Source organism: Mustela nivalis (assembly GCF_964662115.1).
Source record: "Mustela nivalis genome assembly, chromosome: 17".
NCBI lineage: Eukaryota > Metazoa > Chordata > Mammalia > Carnivora > Mustelidae > Mustela > Mustela nivalis.
Genome location: NC_139036.1, coordinates 20,435,058 through 20,455,027, shown reverse-complemented (window position 1 = coordinate 20,455,027; position 19,970 = coordinate 20,435,058). Strand labels below are relative to the sequence as shown.

The following is a 19,970-nucleotide window of genomic DNA, read 5'->3' as shown; positions in this document are numbered from 1 at the left end:
AGGGCTGGGAAGGCTGTCGCCTGCTCTTCTCTAAGTTCTGTGAAACCCAGGAAGAATGGAGTAGGGAATAAGGCAGGTTCTAGGAGGAATCCCAGGAGGAAGCAGTCAGGGAGGGCCTCTAGGCTGTGCCCTAACCCCCCGTGCTTCCCACCCTGACCTTCCTGCCAGAAGAGCATGAAACAGCCTGGGAGAAACTGTGGTGAAACCTGAGTCCTCCCCTGGCAAACCTCATGAGGCCTCAGAAGGCTCTACAAAATAGGGAAGTTTGGAGAGAACTGTCCCTGACCAAAGGACCAGCCATGCAGGCATCACCTTCCAAGGTCTTCCCTTCTGCCTCTCAGCCTCCTGTCCCACTGAGAGGGTACTTTGTGGACAAATGGGGCCTCGGATCCAAAGGGGGTTCACTGTGCCCATTTGCCACCCAGGCATAGGGCTCAGGAGTCCTGCTGCCAGAGGGAACTGCGGGCCAGGCTTGAAGAAGGTAGTGATGGCAATGATGGCATTAAAACCACCACTAAGAGCATCGCTATCTATGCCACCATCTGTGGGCACCCACCATGCCAGGGACTGGGCTCAGAGCAGTGTGCCATTCCTCATCGTCACAGCAACCCTTCCGAGCTGGGGTTATTCCTTGCTTGCAATTCCAAAAGCCAAAAGCTCCCTCTCACCCCAACAAAATATTTTTTTCCTTCTTCACTATTTTGGTGGCAAAACCTGTTTGTAGTCTAGCCCCCTGCTGTGTGAACAGTCATAGATTTTCCCTGTGAAAATATTTGTGCGGGTTACACGTTGCTACTCATTATGTAGGACTTTCTAAAATACAAAAATCACTAACTTCCCAAACACTTCTGGCTCCAGGGGCTTCAGAGAAGGGACTGGAGACCTGTCCTGTCCCTCCTTGGCAGAGGAAGGTTGAGTGACGGGACCCTGCTGAGTTCCTGCACAGGGGAGCGGCTGGGGAGGTGAACACAGGTTGCCCGACTCCAGAAATTCTCTTCCTACCCTAGTGCTGATCTGTTAAGACTTTGAACCTCTGCTTGGGATCCAGAGCCCCTACCCAACACCATGCAGCCTGGGAACAGGCCCTGATCCCACGCAAGAGGGTCGAGGAATAGAGGCATGCTGGTTAGCGGGGCCCATCCCAGAGCAGAGGCTGCCGTGGGCTCTGGCCCGTGGCTGAGGAAAGCCATGCAGGCCCTCCACGGGCACCTGGCCAGGCCCAGCGTCTCAGCCGCGTGGGCGTGTTGATGAGGCGTGGAAAAGCTGGCTGTGAGGGTGCCTGGCCCTCCCACAAGGGTGGTCGGGCGCATGGGAGGTTAGTGACACACTGGGGTACCTCCTGTTGCACGTCAGGGGCCGGTGACTTGGAGGGCGGCAATCCAGGGAGGTTCGACTTCGGGCCGGTGGAGACTGGGACCGCCAGCTCTCCTGGTGGGGCTGGGGAACTCTGCTTCTCTGGGATTTCGGTTTTGGCTGGGGAGCCTGGCTCCTGGCTGGAGGGCTTGTCCACTTTCCCTGGAGACTGCCTGCCACGGGGCTTGTGGTCCTTGCCCTTGCCCCGAGACATCAGGCTCCGTAGGCCCACGGAGAGCTCGTCCTTGGCTGCCTCCTTCTTTGTGTCAGGCTTAGGTGGGGCAGGGGGAGGCGGAGGAGGTGGGGGAGGTGGTGGCTTGGGACCGGGTGCTGCCTTTTCTCCCCTCTTGCCTCGAGCTGGGTGCTCCGGGGATCGGACCCCCCTACTTGAAGGCTCCTTGGCACTCCCAGGCTCCTCGCCAGGCAGCACCTTGCTCACCACCTTCCTCACCGCATTTGCCACTCTCTTCCGGGACAGGCCCTGGGCCTCCTCGCTTGGGCCTTCTGCGGAGGCAGCCCCTGGGCCATTCATGGCGAGTGTGGGTGCAGGGCTCTTGGCTCTCTGGGAGGTCTCTGAGGGTACAGGGCTGGTGGAAGGCTGAGGACTCTTAGATGGGCCACTGCTGTCCTTGGAGCTGCCCTCTGGCTGGTCACACAAATACAGGTAGACATTAGCATCAGCCTTTGCGTCCCTGCCCACCCCGTGCAGAGGAAGGGAGAGGTGCGACCTCAGGCCTTGTCCTGGAATAGACCTTCCGTCCATCCAGAGCTCTAAGAAGCTCTTACCAGGAAGCCCTCAGTCCATCTTCCAGATGGTACAACTGCACCTATGAGTTTGGCTTCTCTCTCACACAAAGCACAAGCAGGTACTGCTGTCACCTGCGGTCTACCCCCGAGCCTTAGCACAGGGCCATGAGATGCCAGCAGAGTGCCCAGAGGCCCCTGCTCTGTCCCAGACTCACTGGTCTACGTCAGGGCAGCAACCAAGCCCCAGCCCAGGTGAGCCCAAACACAGCAGAGAGAGCACAGAGAGGCCAGACCACCAATTCCCACCATCAATCCTAGGTCTCGTTCTGGGGCTTCCTGCCTCTGGTCCCCGGTCTATCACTGTGCTTTCTGGGCAGTCAGACCCCAAACCTACCCATTCCAGCAAAAATAGCGCTCAGGGGGCAATTCCTGGCCCCAGGATTGGCTAAGCTCCTCCTGCTCCTCTGGTTTGTAGCCATTGTCTACAGCTCACCTGTACTTGCAGGGGCTGCGGAGACCAGTGCGGGCCCGAGAAACTTCCACCCCAGCCTGCTTTCTGCAGTTTTCCTCCTGCAAACCTCCCCAGGCCTGGAGGCCTCCCAGCTCTCGGAGTACGTGTATAGAATGACAGGACGAAGAGGAGGCAGCTGGGGCCCATGGAGGGTCACACTGAAGTGGCCATAGATCACCCTGCCCTAGAGCTGGGGCCCTGGCTTAGCCAGCCTCCCAGCCTCTGGGCACCCGACAGGCTTACGCTGGCACACATTGCCCGATGCACCCACCCTTCCCCCAACACTGTCAGCAAGCGTCTGCAGTCCCAAGGGAAAGCCAATGGGGAAAGCCAGGCTGGCTAATAGTAGGTCAGGGTTTCCTGCAAAGCCAGCCCCATTGCCTGAGTGAGCAAGGTCAACCCCTGGGGGGCTCCTTGCTGGTCAGGCAGACCACTCAGGGGCCATGCTTGAGTCCCTGTTCCCCAAAACAACGACCTTGGTTCTAGGGTGCCCCTGGGCTCTAGGCCCTGCAAGACTGGCTATCACCTCTGCTGGGACGCGGGAAGACGCTCAGGGCGGGCAGCCCTCTGGCTGCCACAGGGAGAGGCTGTCCCACATCCTGAGCAGAGCTGAGCCAAGTCACCTCAGCCGCTGGTGGCCCTGTTGCAGGGGTGGGGAGAGGAGGGTTGGAAGGTGCCTCTCCCTCAACCTCTTGGACCAGGAGTGCACTGCGGCATGCCAGGGCCCTGTGGAGCTGGCTCCTGGCCCCAGGTGCCGGCTCCTGCCCCCTCCTCCTCCCTCTTCTGGCTTTCCTCCCATCCCCCCCAGCTGAAGGTGGCGGTGACAATGGCGGTAACTGCTGGCACTCGTGCAGGGTTTACCACATGCCGGGAAGTCCTGAGGGCACTTCATGTATGATTTTTCATAAACGACCTGGATACTCCAAGGCCCCTCCCACACACGTATCTCAAACACTTCTCCTTTGAAATCACAAGCTCGCCCTGCAGGGTTAACTACAGATCAGTTGGAAGCCACAAGGTTTGGCTGATCCAACCTCCATCCAAGGAAGCGGGGCAGCTGGGACAGGCACCATCCAGGGTGACGAAGCACGGAGCTGCTTGGTGACCTGGCTCTGGCCCAGAGCCCCCCGCACTCCCACCCCCTGAGCCAGCTGCAGTCCTCTCCTAATTCCATATTTTCAGACCTGGCTATTCTGGAACTATCTCTCCCCTCTCTTGCATGAAATGAGTCCAGGGTCTCTATCTCAAGGCCAAATGACCTGGGGGAGAACTGGGGGGCCCTGGGCAGCTGAAGCCTGCCTCTGGGTCACCTGTGCCAAGCAGCTGATGGGGTCTCGGGAAGAGAGAGAACAGCTGCAGCGAAACCCCTCCCCGGGCGGGTCTTGTGCCGCCCAGAGTGGGACGAAGAGTCCCAACAGCTGAGCTCTCATTTGGTGCTCCCCGATCTCAGAGTTCACACACCTAGGCCTCTCCGGCACCCCCAAAGGGTTCAGGAAGCAAGAACTAAAGGTAAAAATGAAAGAAAGGGGGTCGGAGGAGATCTCCAAAGCCCCTCGGGGTTCCCATGTCCTCCATGCACCCCAAGTTGGCATCACACATGCTGCACTTTCTGCCTTGTCAGTGGCATTCCCTCTGGCCACCCCAGACAGGAAGGGGCACCCCGCCGGGCATGCCTGCTCCCGGGAGCTGCCTCCCAGGAGCTGCCTCGTGGAGGAGGCCAGGGCAGGCGGGCATACCCACCCGGGGACACGCACACGGGAGGCGGGGCTGGGGGGGAGGCTCAGAGAAGCACTTACAGCCCCTTCCTCCTTGCCAGGAGGGCCAGGCTTCGGCAGAGTTTTGTCCTCCTCTTTAACCTGGGGGAGCAGACAAAGAAGTCACTCGGAGGACAGGGCAGGGAAGCTGAGCATCAAAAGCACAGGAGGCAAACCTCCAAGGGGCCACTCCTCCCTAGGAGGCAGAGGTCCCGTGTGTTCAGGAGTACTGGGGTGAAGGACATGAGTGACTGAGAGCCTGTGCCTGAGTCCAAACTGTGCAGTGACAACTTCAAGAGTGAGTAGTCTCCAGGGTTGTGGGGGGCGGGGGAACCCTGGCCTCAGTCCCCAGTCACGTGTCCCACTTGGGCTGTTTAAAGAGAGTGCCGTCATGGCCTTGGTTACGGGGCGGACGGAAAGATCCAGATAACTCAACTCATACTAAATGGCAAGAGTCATTCCTGGCTCAGACGAGGGACAGTCTGAACAAGAGTCCCCTGACCTAGTGACTAAGAAGGAGGGAATGACCCCAGTGTGGGGGCCCTGCTGGGAGGAGACTGCTCCCAGGCTGGCTCCAACTTGCTTTGAGGTCCCTGTGACACCCCCCCAGCCCAGAGCCCAAATGCCTTCCCAGCCAGACAGCTCCAGACAGACAGAGCTCCGTCTGGAGGCAGGACAGGAGGCATAGGCAAAGATTCGGGAGGCCAGATGTTTTGCCAAACCCAGACCCACAAAACTGTCAACTATGCAGCCAAGGGAGGGAACCCCAAAGTTAGGGGCATAGTGTAGAGGAAGGAAAGATGCCCTCCGGCTGCTCTGGCGGAGGGGGGGTGGGGGGGCTGTGCTCAGCCTATGCACTAGCTGGCCTACGTCAGAGGGGAGGAGCCGAGTTGAGAAAATGGCAGCCACCATGCTGTATCTGGAAAAAGAAGAGACATGGTGGGTAATCCGATGGTCCCTTCAGTACTGAGATTGGCTCGGGACAGACCTAGAGGGGCCAGGCCTCAGTCTGAATGAGCCCTCTGCCCCCACTGCACTAGCATCTCTCCCTCCAAAAGCTCAGACGGTCCTAGTGGATTTCGTTTCTCTTCTTTCCCTAGTCACTTGGGACGATGGGAAAAAGGCAGGTCTGGAAGCAGTGCTGGCCATTTTCAGCATGCCTTTCTTTCCTGGAACAGTGGGGATGAGTGGGGGTGGGTATCCTGGCAGCAGTTCTTGATTCCTAATGGAAAAGATCCTTGGAAGCTCGTCCAGAATCACGTTAATGATCCACCTGGTGGCGGGGCGGGGGGGCAGGGGAGACTCTCCGTTTGTCACCAGGGTCCTTGGCTACATTTGAGCTCTGATTAGCAGTGCCTAGGGCACTGACCAGCAGGATGGCCACTGAAGTTTTAAAGCCGTGTCTTGTCTATAAAGCTATTTTCAACTGGCCAAAGCTTCAAAGTTAGTTCATACCGTTATGGCCACAGGGAAAATGGCAATTATTCCTTGGAGTGGGGTCTACTGCCTTAGATTGGAGCAGATAAAGGGAAGGGGGGTGCTGGAGAGGGAGAGGGAATGAGGAGGGGTGGCAGAGTCCAGGTCTGCGCCTGCTGCCCCCCACCAATGTCCATCACTCACACCCCCTATGCCCCCCCGCACCCCCAGGGATCACACCATGCATTAGCTCCTGAGCACACAGGTCAGAGGAACGTCAAGTCTCACAAACCACACAGACGTGCTCATGACTACACGCAGTGCTGTTAGCTCAGGCTCGGGGATGGCCCAGATTCCAAGTCCACTCCGCGTCCCTCACCCGCTCCAATTCTGTCTTTCCTCTGGGGATGCGAGCTGGGGACCCCAAGCGTCCCACCCAAGTGGAGAAGCGTCGGGGGCAACACTGGCCGCCCCCCGAAATGTCTGGGACAACAGGCAGGGCTCTGAGCTCAGCTCTGGATTTAGCCTCAGGCTGACTCACTAGCCTCCCCCCTGCCCCCCTCTCCCCAACCAAGGGCTCTGTCTGTCATAGGTCATTGCCCAGCTGGGGACTGTGCACCACACAAAGGCATGCCCAGGGCTGCTGCCTGAATCACCCTCTGGAACCCAGGCAGCCAGCTGGCCTGGCTCCGGACTCTTGGCTCCTGTCCTTCTTACCCACCAAGGTCCCCAGACGCGGGGAGACACAGTTCCAGAGGCCTCTGAGCCGAGGCCATTCCCAGCAGCCCCAACACAGCAAACCATGTTCCCAGGGGTGAGCCAGAGCAGCAGTGGGGAGGAAAGGGTGTGGAGGGGTTAACTTAGATGGGTACCGGTGGGACAAAAGGCAGCTCAGCCTACCAGAGGTGGAGCTCAGAGGAAGAACATGACTCAGCGCTGAAGCCCATCCAGAAAGAAGAGTGAGTTATTGCGCCCCGCCCTGGTCATTCTCCCCAGCCCCCCGGTACACACACATGCGCTAGGCCGTATCTAGCTCCCAGAGCTCTATTGCCCACAAGCCAGACTCCTGCCTGCACACACCATGCCAAGCACATAGGAAAAGCACAAGGATTCTGAGACCCAACTTTCCTTTTGCTCCCAGAAGGCGAACCTTGATGAAAAGGCCATGGTGCTGAAGAAAGCCTGAACCCAGGGTCAGAGCAGACACAGGGGTAGGCAGGGTCGCTCAGGGAATCCGAGTCTTCCTAAAGGCCACGACCTGCCGGGACAAACACCTTGGGCAAGAGGGAACAGGAGGGAGGAAGTGGGGAAGGGGGGACAGATGGCAAAGCCCAGACATCAGAGGAGGAACAGTGAATAAAACACCAGAGGAAAGAGACGGCAAGGTGGGGTACAGACCATGGAAATTCCTGCCCTTGGAAGCCGTGCATCCTTGAATAAGCCAGCTCACCTCTCTGGGCCTGTCCGCAGTATTAGGGAATGGATTAGGGTAGATAATGGCTAAAGTTCTTTCCAGGTCTGCACTCCAGGGGTCTGGTAGAAGAGGCACTCTAGCCCTCCATTGCAAGAACCCGAGGTACATGCCCGTGAAGGTATTAGCAAAGCTTCTCCAGGACTCTTCACCTTCTTTGCCTTTTACCTGCCATGCATCACTACCCTCCAGGGGCAGGAAGTCTGGAGAACGGTAAAGCCGCCCCATTGCTGGGTGAGAAATTAGAATGGGTGCTCTTGGGAAGCAACAGGCAGAATCTGCCTCCTCCCAGGGAGAGGCTTCGTCCAAAGAATCCGTTCAGTTGAGTGGAGTTTAAGAACAGGTTCATTCTGATTACTGCTTACTGATGAATGACTGGTGAAAAATTAGAGAATTATTTTTAACGTGCTTTATTGACTTGTCTATTTTCCTTTTTTTTTTCTTTTTTATTTCTTTTTTTTTTTTAAAGATTTTATTTATTAATTTGACAGAGAGAAATCACAAGTAGATGGAGAGGCAGCCAGAGAGAGAGAGAGATAGGGAAGCAGGCTCCCTGCTGAGCAGAGAGCCTGATGTGGGACTCGATCCCAGGACCCTGAGATCATGACCTGAGCCGAAGGCAGCGGCTTAACCCACTGAGCCACCCAGGCGCCCCTGACTTGTCTATTTTCTTATCATACACTCTGTTCATACACGAGACTTTGTTTAATTATTTAGCTCATGTGGTCTTTGATCTCCTATGCGTGCAGGGAGGAGCCCCTGCGTCCCAGGTGGTGAGGACGCCAGCCCGTTCACACCTGGGTCTGACCCTGTGTCCCAGCTCTTCCTGAGGAATTCTACTCTGAATGCAAATGTGGGGTTCTACCGGAGGGAATTCTCTCTCTGGCTTTTGTGAGGAATCACCTGGCTCTTTCTCCTCTCTTCGTTATCACTGGCTTTTAAAGTTTCAAAGATTTGCTTAGGACGCAGAATAACCTATCACACATGCCAACACAGAAGAGGGGAGGAACTCAGCCCCAAAGATGGTGGCAATGACTCCACCGCGGTCACCATGGTCACTTCCTGAGCTGGGTACGAATGGCTCTGTGCAGGGAGGGGGCCCGGGGCTCTCCTTCCTGACCTACTCCCTCTAGGGATTTCAGCCGTTTCTGACAACCTCCTTCATGACTGAATATGGAACATCTATAAGGTGATGGGCCCTGTAAAAGTATTTAACACATACTTTGGACTGGAAGTCTTACAATAGCCTCACGACAGAGGATTTATTGGTCTTCTCATCTTACTTATAAGGAAAAATACTCAGAATGAGATGAGGCCCTAAAGCTATTAAGTGGTGGAGCTGGGATTTGAACCTAAGTCACTCTGACTGCAGAGCTCCCTTAGAGGCCCACCTCTTCTGCAGGGCCAGGCCGTGTCAGAGGGGCTGAGTCAACGTTAGGAGCCAACTCTGGTTAACGTACTGTGTCGCTGTCAGCATTCAGGAGGTCTCCAGAGGTCTGGGTCCAGCTGAGGCTTGGAGTGACAGGGAGACATTTGCTAGTGTTCAATGTGCCTGGGTAAGTTTCTAGACTTGCAAAGGGAGACCCCACCACGATCCTGCCCCTCGGAAGCTCCGACCCCCTCCCCAACCACCCTCGCAGGTACTTCTGGTCTTGTCTCCCTTTTTTAAAAAAAGATTTATTTATTTTAGAGAGATAAAGAGAGTGTTGGGGGAGAGGTAGAGGGAGAGAGAAACGAGCAGACTCTGTGCTGAGTGGGGAGCTTAATGTGGGGCTCGAACTCATGACTCTGAGATTGGGACCTGAGCTGAGAAACCAAGAGTCAGACGCTTAACCAACTGCGCCACTCAGGTGCCTGTCTGGCCTCTTCTCTTGAGGGAAGGGAAGATAGGCCAGTGCTCACTGAACCCCTGCAATGAGCCAGGCACAGCGGTGGGCCCTTCACACCGCCTCCCTACTTCATCCTCCCAAAAGCCCACTTTGTAGAGGGTGAGGGCCTCACGGAGGGCCCCAGATCTAGTCAGCAGCCACACTGGGATTCAGGGCGTGAGCTGTCTGTGTGTCCACAGTGTTTCCTGGACTGTGGTTTCCTTGTGGGCAGGACACAATGTTACCCATCATGCTGGGGGCACTTAATAAATACACTTTTGCCGCATGACAGTGTGGCAACAGGGGTTCTTTGGCAAACGTCTCATTCCTATCTGGTCTCTTCCTTCAACTGTAAACTGAGGAGAATAACATTTGCCAATCCTGATTCCCGGGGATGAGGGGAACACAAGGGAGGGACACTCTCTAAACTTAGCAACAATAACTAGTACACTCGATGCCACGGGGTGAGAGGGGAGGGCGGGGACACTCTGAAATTGCTGAGTAGCTCTTTGGGAAGGAACAGGAGCCACAAAATGCATCACCCTTTGGCTCTAGCCATCCCATCTTCAGGAATGTCTAAGCAATGAGCTGATTTAAAGCAAGGCAGAGAAAGAAAAAACCCACAAACCCACAAACCCACAGAGAGACTTTTCAAGATGCACTCTACGTAGGAGCACAACCTGGAAACCACCCAAATCCTAGCATTAGGGAAGGGATAGGTGAGCTATGGTACTTGGACCCATGCATTGTTATGTCACCACTTAAACTAACGAATGTGTGACCACCGTCACTGTAGGGAAAACACCTAAGATCAAAGAAACCAGGACCGAAATAGCGTGCAAACAGTGATCATCGTCATCTTGTAAATTGTGTAAATTAGACACAACAGAGACATTTGGCATTTATTTTGTTATGTATTTGTTACTTACTGCTTATTTCTATTGTAAAGAGGGCTAAATAGTCCATAAAAAAGAAAAAGCAGAGGAGATAATAGCTGAGAGCATTTGTTCTCCAAGAGGAGAGACATCCAAGAAATGTGCTCGGGGACCCATCGATGCTCAGCCTGGGAAGGCTTCCAACACTCAGGGGGCTGGACCAGGCTGCATTTTAGCCTCTGCAGGGATGAGCAAGCAGCCGCCGCCCTTACCTTCCCATTCTCTGTGCCCCTCACAAGAGGGAATGGGGCACAAATGCCCCTAGGAGAAGCTTTCCGCCCACCAGGCTCCCCACGAGCATGGAACTCCCAGGCCAGGGAAAAATGCATCGAGGTTCCAGTGTCCCTGCAGATATCCATACACCGGGAGATCCCAAGGGAAGTGGGAAGAGAAAGAGGAGATCCTGCTGTCTGTGACCTAGAACTTGGCCCCTCTTCCCTCTACCAAATCTAGAGCACATTTAGAGGAGAAAGAGACATGGAACCCTCCCTCCCTCTCCTTTCCCGTTCTGAGCAGCAGAGAGTAGCTCCCAGGAGACCCCTTCCCTGCCAGCCCCACCCGAGCACCTTCTTATCTAGGGATGGGAGCGGGGGATGAAGGCAGAGGGAAGAAAGAACTGCAGTAACAGCTAACCTTTGCTGAGCCTGTCCTAACTGTCAGGCACCGCGATGTGTCCTCTGCACGCATGATCTCATCCAATCCCCACAACAGTCCTCTGAAGGACATACTACTCTGATTCCCACTTTACAAATGAGCAAACGGGATCAGCAAACAAATGGCCGAGGTCGCAGAGCAGCAAGTGGCGGATCAGAACTCACACCCAGGCCTGTCCTCCAGCAAGAACCTCCTGGGCTCACTGGAAGGGGTGGAAGCAGGCCCTGCCCCCGCCTCCCTCGGTCCACCTGCACTGCCGAACTTCCATGATGTCAGCGGCCAGAATAACAGCTTGGAGAGAAAGAAAGCAAGGGCTTCCAGAGATGACCTGCTCTTCCACCATGACCCGAATAGGCTTTGCACAGAGCTCTGTCTGCAGGGAGTGGCCTGAAGGCCATGCTGCCAGCCAGAGGAGGACGGGGATGAGAGCTTGGCAGGGCTGCCTGGCCCCTTCGGTCCAGCCTCCAGGGAGAGCCCTCCCCCAGCATGGGGCGGAAGAGAAAGCAGCCGAGAGCCCGCCTTCACCGAGAGCCAGGCTGGCCCAGGAGGAAGCAGGTGCACTGGAATGGCTTCCTGCTGCCACTACACTTGCAGACAGGCCCAAGGTTCCTCCTCCAACGGCTGGACCTGCTGGAGGCCTCCCTCCCTCCCCTGAGGACCCTCACTGCCCGTCTGCCAGGCCCTTTGCCATCTGCCTCACCATCACCATGCATGCCCCTTCAATCTTTGACCTAGTGCTGGTGGCCCCGGGGCCCCCGATGCGGTGGGGTGGGGAGGGGAGAAGGCCTGACCAGGAAGCACCCAACTTGTGGGGTGAGGCATCTCCCTGGCCCCACCCCCAGCTACACCCCCACACACCTCAGCACTGGTGCCAGTTCTGTGGCTGGGACTGGGCACGGGGAGAGACGAATGCTCGTCTTAGGCACGTCTCAGGCTTTCCGTAGACCTCTGCTCTGGGCCAGCCCACACGCTGCCAACTGCTGACATGACCAAAAACCTGACCCTCAGTGGCTGGGAGGGGGTGGCGTGGGGGGGAAACAGAACCACGGGGAGGCGGCTATGTCTCTCTCCTCACTTGCTTTTTTAAGGAACTTACTCCTCTGGAGTAATCTCAGCGAAAAGGAGATCTACAGACAGGGCATCCCCGAGATGCCATCTGTGCCCCTTCCAAGTGTCAGAGCTGCAGAAATGCAGGAGGCTATGCTGAGTCCCCCCCTGACAACCTGAGGGACCACCCCTCTCTACCACCTTTCTCTTGTCTACCAGGAGAATGAAGGGTGGAGGGCCACACTGGCAGGAACACAAAGCAGGAAGAAGACTTCCCAAGGTCCGGAAGGTACTGGGGTCCCAGGCCCCAGAAGAAAATAGCGCCCCAAGGAATGTAGACCGCAAGCGCTAATGGTCTGTGGGGAAGGCATGTCACAGCCCGCGGGCAAGCTGATGCGGTCCCAGGACAGCGAGGGTTAGAAAATGGTGCCCCCCGCCCAAACTCTCAAAGTCATGAGTCAGGGCCAGGAGGGCCTTGCCTCTGAGGTGGTGGGAGGCTGCCTGAGCTTGAAGATTCCCTCCCTACAGAGAAGCTCAGGGAGGGGCCCCAAGTCATTAACCACCGCCCCCCCAACCTCCTTCAGCCACATCTGGAGAAATAACAGAAAGGCCCCTCCTTTCGGAAATGAGGAACCCGCCTGAGGAGCCTGGGACATTTCCGGGGTGGGGGGGTCAGAGGGACACTCACCCGCATGGCCTGGCCTGGAGCAACCAGGAGCAAGGAGTCTCCTCACGGATGCTGCTCCGCTATAGCCGCTCAAAATAGCACTGGCCGCAGCCCCGCCCCTGTTCCCCTCCTTCCCCCCAGGCCCCTCCCCCCCAGTGGAGCTGCCCAACCCTGGCTGCAGCCTGTCCCAGAGAGCGAGTGGCCTCCAGGACTGCAGGGACCAGGTAGGCCAGGATGGAGAGGGTTACACAGTGTGTGTGGAAGGGGAAGAGGAGGCGCTGAGAGTGAGGGCACCGGTAGGGTGGTGGTGGGGGGGCGGTTAGGCGGTGTTGGAGGGTTAGGGGCAAGGGACAGGGAGGGTGGGACTTTCCTCCTGACACACACCCGGGCTCCTGGACAGCTGGGCTGATATGGCCCCTAAAAATAGCAGAGGAATTTGAGACCTGCAGCCCCCGGCCCCACAGGCCAGGATTAAGACAAGCACATGCGCATTCACACGCACACACACGCACACACACACACAAGCACACCATCATGCATGAACACTCAATCACAGTACTCTTGAGAACACACAAATCATAAGCTCACCCCAGCCATCTAATTACTGCGGCAGAGGCCAAGAAAGCTACTAACGTCACATCCAATCCAGTACATGGGGCCCGCTGCACGCTGTGCCCCATCCGCAGCCACGCAGCCATCCTGGAAAAGTCCGGCAGGAACAGAGACCCGCACGATCCGTGTGAGGCCCGCTGTGGCTGCTTTACCGGAAATACACTGGGGACATGCACGGAATCAACGGCCTTCTCCCTGCACATCCCCCCTCACCCCCCACGGCCGGAGAATGCGCAGGCACAGAGGAGGGTGTGCTGGGTGGGTCTTGGCCCTGCGGAGGAAATCGTGGGTGTCTGGCCAATGAGCAAGGGCTGCCGGTGAAAAGCCAGCGCTCCTTATCAAGGGAAAGCCTGGCCCTGCTCTCTGGGTAGGACCATTGGATGCCCAGACCAGGGCGGGGGGCCAACCCCATACCCACCCCCACCCCTGCCCCAGGCTCCCAAGAGGATGAAATGGGAGCTAGGGGCAGATGGGAAGGAGCCAAAAGACAGGCGTTTTGAGGCTGTCTCAGAAGCTGTCAGCTCTGGAGAAAAAAGGAAGCTGGTCTGTCTTTTCCTCTCCAGGAAAAAAAAAAAAAAAAAGGGTGGGGTGGGGAGGGAGGAAAGGCCTGGAACAGAGCTGTCACCTAACCAGTGTCCCACAAAGGGGGGCTGGATACCCCCAGGCCTGCCACCCCGGCCAGTCTTGTAAGCCCACTGGGTCCTGTAAACAGCATGACTTTCTCTGAGAAAAGGCTGGTAAGCACGGCCTAAGAGGACCAAAGCCCAGCGAAGCACCGCCCCCAGCCCCCACCCCCCACTATACACTGGCCACAGGTGGCCATGAGGACATGGGGTTCCTGCCTCTGCTTTCCAGGGACTGCTGTATCTCCCCAGGGAGATCTTCCGGGCCTTCCAGGGCATGTGCTGTGCTGGAGATCATCACATCCCCAGGGCTTTCCTGACACAATGGTGCCAACCTTGGCAGCAGACTGAAATCCCCCAGGGGACTCAAACATACGGATGCCTGAATCACCCCCTTCCCCCTGGTCTCTGATTTAATTGGTCTGGGAGGGAAGTCTGGGCACTAGGATTTGTAAGAGATCCCCCCAAATGATTCTTAGAGGTAGGCAAGGCTGACCACCGCTCAATTTGAAGGCAGCATAACACCTGGTGCGAAGTATCCCTTTGCTGGGATGCCTGGATGGCTCAGTGGGTGAAGTGTCTGCCTTTGTCTCAGGTCATGATCCCAGGGTTCTGGGATCGAGTCTCGCATCGGGCTTTCTACTCAGTGGGGAGCCTGCTTCTGCCTCTTTCTCTGCTTATGCGTGCTGTCTCTCTCTGACAAATTTTTTTTTTTAAAGATTATTAGATTATTTATTTATTTATTTGACAGACAGAGATCACAAGTAGGCAGAGAGCCAGGCAGAGAGAAGGGAGGAAGCAGGCTCCCTGCTGAGCAGAGAGCCTGATTCGGGGCTCCATCCCAGGATCTCGGGACCATGACCCGAGCCAAAGGCAGAGGCCTTAACCCACTGAGCCACTCAGGCGACCCCCTCTCTCTGACAAATAAATTTTTAAAAAACTTATTTAAAAAAAAAAAAAGTGTTCCTTTGTTCAATCACTGAGTGCCTGAGTGAATGACGGAGGAAAGAAAGGAAGGACTTAACTGTGTGATCGTGGGCATGTGACTTACACGGCTTTCATCTGCAAAATGAGGTTCTGCCTGCCAGTGACTCTTTGGCATGGTCAGTATATGAGCGGTAAAATCTCAGTGAGTGAAAGGATTTGGTTCTCAAAGTGTGGTCCCCGGACCGGCAACCCCTCCTCCACTCCAGACTTACTGATTCAGAAACTCTAGATATGGGGCCCAGCTCCTGTGCTTTAGCCAGCCCTCCTGGTGAGTCTGAGAACCACTTGAAGGAATTAGTCATGGTGCACCGTGGTCAACAGGGAGACTTCCAGGTCCAGCCAGCCTAGCTCAGTCGTGGCTTGTTCCCATGGTAAGCTACACAGCTGAAGCCTGTGGTGTGATTTCTTCACTTCTACGAGGAGGGCAATGATAGTACTACCACCGAGGGTTCCTGCAGGCATTAAATGAATTAGTGCTTGCTCTAGGAACAGTGTCTCACACAGAAGTTTTCAATGAACTTACTGAAAAGGTTTTCCATACTTTTTAACCATTATTATCTATCTGGGATCATTAACGGGGGAGAAAAGAAAAACATCACAGCAAAATTTCCAGGTAACTGAAGACTAGTCCCATGAAGGGACAAAATATTTTCTATTTTGAGTAGTTTTCTAAATTATGTTACTAATTTATAAATCATAAAAATAGACATTTTATGATTCTAAGTAAAACACTAAAACCCCTCTCAAACATCTCAAATTCGGAGCTTCCACTCTCTCTCTCTCTCTCTTTTTTTTAAAGGTTTTATTTATTTGACAGAGAGAGAGAGACACCAAGACAGGGAACACAAGCAGGAGGAGTGGGAGAGGAAGAAACAGGCTCCCCACTGAGCAGGGAGCCCAATACGGGACTTGATCCCAGGACCCTGGGATCATGACCTGAGCTGAAGGCAGACACTTAACGACTGAGTCACCCAGAAGCCCCTGAGCTTCATCTCTTTCTTTTCTTTTTTTTTTTTTTTTTCTTTGATAGAGAAAGAGTGAGAGAGAGCATGAGAGGGGAGAAGGTCAAGAGAGAAGCAGACTCCCCAAGGAGCTGGAAGCCCAACACAGGGCTCAATCCTGGGATTCTGGGATCATGACCTGAGCCAAAGGCATATACTTAACCAACTGAGCCACCGAGGCGCCCGAGCTTCGTCTCTTGAACCCACCTTGTTTCTACCCTGTACTGAGGGGCACGTCACTGCCACTGTGAGGACTCCAGACTTCCCAGTCTGGCTCCTGTCCTACCAATGCCCCTGGCCACTCCCAAAGGTCACCAGCCCTGTCCTAGGTACTGTAGCCACCTGGGGCCTTGCTCCACACCCCTTCTGGGAAGGCCAGATGCCCTTTGTGTTCATCTATCTGCTTTTGTCCCCTCCCTGGTCAGGCCATCAGCTGTCACTCTGCCTGTCAGTGCAGGTGATCTGGACAGTCTCACTTCCTTCTAATAAGCAGTTTCTGCCAGAGGCTAGGAAACCAGATAACCAAGCCTGATACCACAGAGTCCAGAGCAAAGCCAGCAGATTACCAGAGAGCCACTCTCCTGTGAGCAAAGGGTCTGGGTTTTCACCGGCAGACTTGCTGTCCTCTATTTTGCCTGCTTGAGGGCCTTCTAGGCCCACCTTCCATTCAGCAGTGCTCTGGAAGATGACTTCTGGGTGACCAGGGTGTCACTTTACCCTCAGAGTCTTGTCCTGGATTATTAGTCACCATGTGTGGATCCACTCCTCTTCTATTCAGACTAGATTCTGTTGGTTCTGTCTCTGAGTTGACTCGCATTACTGATGGAGATCTTCTCAAAGCAGCTTCTTCCCTCAGTGACAAGGGCAGGCCTCTTCATTCAGAGGGGAAACTGAGGCCCTGGTCACTCATTCAGCTTCACACACAGCCACACACACAGTCATCTGCTGCCCAAGGTCGGTGCAGCCTCAGGGCCAGGCCGGAGTCTTCAGGAAGCCCAACCTATGACCCCAGGCAGCCCAGCAGTCACACCAAGCCAGCCCACCTACAGCCCCCTGGACCTGCCTCCTGGCACTTCCCCTTCCCCTTTCTCCTTCCATCTCCCTTTCCCCAGCACACCTTGCTCTCACTTTCTCAGGCTGATCTTCCCAGTCCCTACCCTCATCACCACCAGAGCAAATGCCTCTCTCCCTTGCCCACCCCTTCCTATCTGTGGAGGTCCATCTCCATTAAGTCTCACCTCCTTTATGAAGCCTTCCCTGGACCCCAAGGCCTGCCGGGCGACACAGTGCAAAGACCACCCACTCGCTGTCAGGCCCACCTGGGTCTGAATCCCAGCTCAGCAACTTTCTTGGTGTCTGACCTGAGGGAAAGTTACTCAGCTCCTTGGAGTTTCCACTGGCTTGCCTTATCATGGTCTACCCACTTTATGGGCTTGTGAGAATTTAAAGAGATAGTACATGTAAAGCACCTTGGCATTAGGCCTGGCAAACTGTAGGTAGTGATTAAATTATCATCAAAAACCACAGCCCTCATTGTCTATACCTAGACATCACCACATACACACAGTGCTTCTTTTTTATCCTCAATATGGTGCTCTGCTAGACGCAACAGAAGAGGCATAGACACGACACGGGATTAGATTCGAAGGTAACTAAGCACATAGTAGGCGCTCAGTAAGTAGCCACTGGATTTGACTAACTCATCCGAAAGGTACTGTGAGATATACTGGGTGGAACACAACAGGGAAAAAAGGGATATCCGGACAGAGTCACAACTTCAACTACTCTGCTCTCCCATGTCGGTGGTGGTATGGGGTGAGGGAGAGGTCCTTAGTTCTGTGACCCTGGGCCCGGCAGGGTGGTGAAGGAGAGTGGGGTTGGGGGTTGGGGGGCTGACTACACGGCTACACGGGAGGCTCTGAGGAGTGAAGGAAGTCATTCCCGTACTCAACTAGTGGTTTGGTGTCACACCTCAAGGTCAACACTGTGGGGAAGCCCAATGCCTGCTACTTTTTCTGTCTCCTCACAACTAAACTATGAGCTTCTTGAGGCAGGGGTGATATGTTCGTTGTTCACGGTTGTGCCCCCTGCACCCACCTAGCACTGGGCCCTGCTCAGAGACAGTGCTTGACACGTGAGTGAGCGAGCAGTTGAAATAAGGTGAAGCAGATGTAGACCCTGACCTCAGCAAACATGCAGACCAGAAGAAGAGACAACAAATGTACCCAAAGAATTAGAATTCGACTTAGAATCTGCTCTGTGTTCCAAAAGGGGCACTGATAATGTTCTAGGGAGATTCTGAGGCAGATCTCTTTTCCTGTTGGGGAACGAGGCAGATAGCTTAGAGGCCGCTTAGGGCTGGGCCATGAAGGATGGAAGGAAGTCTGTCAGGAGGAGACGAGGGAGGAAGGGAATTCCAGGGTAAAGGACTAGAATGACAAAAGGTAAGAAACTGGGAAAGCATGAAACTGGGTGAAGTGTAGGACACAGAGAGGTAAACAATGCGAGACAAAGCTGGAAAGGTCAGTGGGGCCAGATCAAGAAGGCCTGTATGCCACAGTGGACAGGTCTGGTTTCAGCTGCCCATGATCCATCCTTCCATTTCCTACCTAGAGCACCCCAATTTCAACCTACCCCAGCATGTGACTTGAGTTGGGCCCACAGCGTGTCATGTCTCCAGACTACAGGGATTATTAGTTCATGGAAGGCACATGACCCAATCAGTATCAAGGCCATAGAATGAAACTCTGGGATTATTCTTTCCCCACAAGACCTGAAACCTGTGCTGTGCCATTTGCCCACCACTTGTTTGAGGACCAAGCCGACATGGAAGATGAACTGAGAGACCTAGAAAAGGCCTGGGTTCTAGATAAGGCTGAGCCTATAACCAGTTCTACCCCTGGAATGTTTCAGATGTTTGAGCCTCTGCAGTTCTTCTTGTTAAACCTGGTCAGCTGGGCTCCATCACTTACAACAGAAAGGGTGGTGCCTGAGGACAAAAGTGAGGTAAGCAGCTTAAAGACAAAGCAGGCACATTCTGAGCACTAGCTGTGGCTCTGGGACAGTGCAACTTTTTTTCCTCACAAAATCCTGGGAGGTGAGTGCTGCAAAAGGGGAATGGTGGTTTGGGAAACTGAGGCTTACAGAGGTTAAATAACTTGCCTGCAACCATATGGATAATGACTGGCAAGGCCTGGGTTAGGACTCTAGTTATTCCGACTCCAAGCCCGGCTCCTTCCACTCTGCCTCTTGCCTAGAAAACAGTGGGAGTCATAGCAGGTTTCTGGGGAGTGAAGGGGCATGATTAAACCTGTGCTTTAGGAATGCTGATCTAACAGAAGGATGCTGGGAAGCAAAGGAGGCTGGAAGCTGAAAGACCAACGTTATGGCCAGAGGAAAGATGGGCGGGGGTCTGCCCTATTCTAGTAGTGGGAAGAGAAGGTGATGCAAGACAGAGAATTGGTGGCTGTGGGGGAGGCTGGGAAGCGGACGGGGGTGATAGTTGGGAAGAAGATCTAAAGCCTCCAAGGTTTCAAGCTGTCAAGACTTCAAGAGGACAGCCTGAAGCCACTATCCAAAACAGGAATGTCAGATGAAGGCTGACTTCAGGAGATAGCTTGAAAAAGCACTGAGCCTGGCATTCTACTTAACATCTTAAAAGAATACTGCTCTGACCCTATTTGTCTCTCTAGTTCCTCTTTAAATCAAAATTCCTTTAAAAAAGGTCTAGAAACAGTCTCCACATATGAACACTTATCGTATAGTGCTTGTATTATTACTAATTTGCAATGTTAAAATGTCATCAGTACAACTCCTTATTTAGGGACGTTAGGGGGCATGCATTCTTTCGAGGAGGTGGTGAAAAGTGCAAGCCCAGCCTGGGCCCAGGCACTCAGGCCCTTGCGGCAGGCAGTAGGCAGTCGTGGCCAGGGGGAGCCCGGGCCGCGCTTCCTGGCCCCGCCCACCAGCCGACAGACGCAGGGGCGGGGCCAGCTCCCGCACACGCGCAGTGCGCTCGGAGCTACAGGACGCACCCGCCCTGCAGCGCCTCCGGAGCCCGGCAGAGGGCGGCCGCCCCCTTCTCGCCAGCCCGGCTGCCTTAGCCGCGGGATTTCACCTCCGTCCAGGCCACGCCCCCAAGAGGCGTCCCCCGGGAGCTCCAGACCAAGGGGGCTGCCGCGGCAAGATGGCCTCTCGCTTTATCCTGGAAGGGTACGGCGAGAAGGGGCAGCGTTGAGCTCGGCGCTGCCTTTGTTTTAATCGCCGGTCCATCCCCTCAACCGCCCCTGCATATAGTGGGCACTCAATAAATGCTTATTGATGG

General features: G+C 55.0%; 2 protein-coding genes and 1 long non-coding RNA gene across 34 annotated transcripts in view; 1 reads left to right on the top strand and 2 right to left on the bottom strand.

Annotated features, from left to right (window-relative positions):
- ALDOC (aldolase, fructose-bisphosphate C) overlaps positions 1 to 19,970 on the bottom strand; it is a 1,020,901-nt gene that overhangs the window by 502,555 nt on the left and 498,376 nt on the right. The window lies entirely within an intron of this gene.
- Positions 1 to 19,970, bottom strand: part of MYO18A (myosin XVIIIA) — a 94,549-nt gene that overhangs the window by 49,398 nt on the left and 25,181 nt on the right. For 2 of the 32 annotated variants that reach the window (XM_082706955.1, XM_082706957.1), the window contains exon 1: positions 12,445 to 12,540. The exons of 24 other annotated variants lie outside the window; for them this stretch is intronic. In XM_082706955.1, the coding sequence (XP_082563081.1) occupies positions 12,445 to 12,450 (6 nt within the window). In that variant the 5' untranslated portion in view covers positions 12,451 to 12,540. Of the gene's footprint in view, positions 1 to 1,336; positions 2,000 to 4,407; positions 4,468 to 6,900; positions 7,040 to 12,444; positions 12,541 to 19,970 lie in introns of those variants that run through there. 6 more of the 32 variants (XM_082706952.1, XM_082706971.1, XM_082706967.1 and 3 more) reach the window with 6 other exon arrangements.
- Positions 12,576 to 19,379, top strand: LOC309851684. Its single transcript, XR_014304864.1, has 3 exons — positions 12,576 to 12,647; positions 18,560 to 18,652; positions 18,968 to 19,379. It is a non-coding gene; the product is annotated as an uncharacterized lncRNA (long non-coding RNA).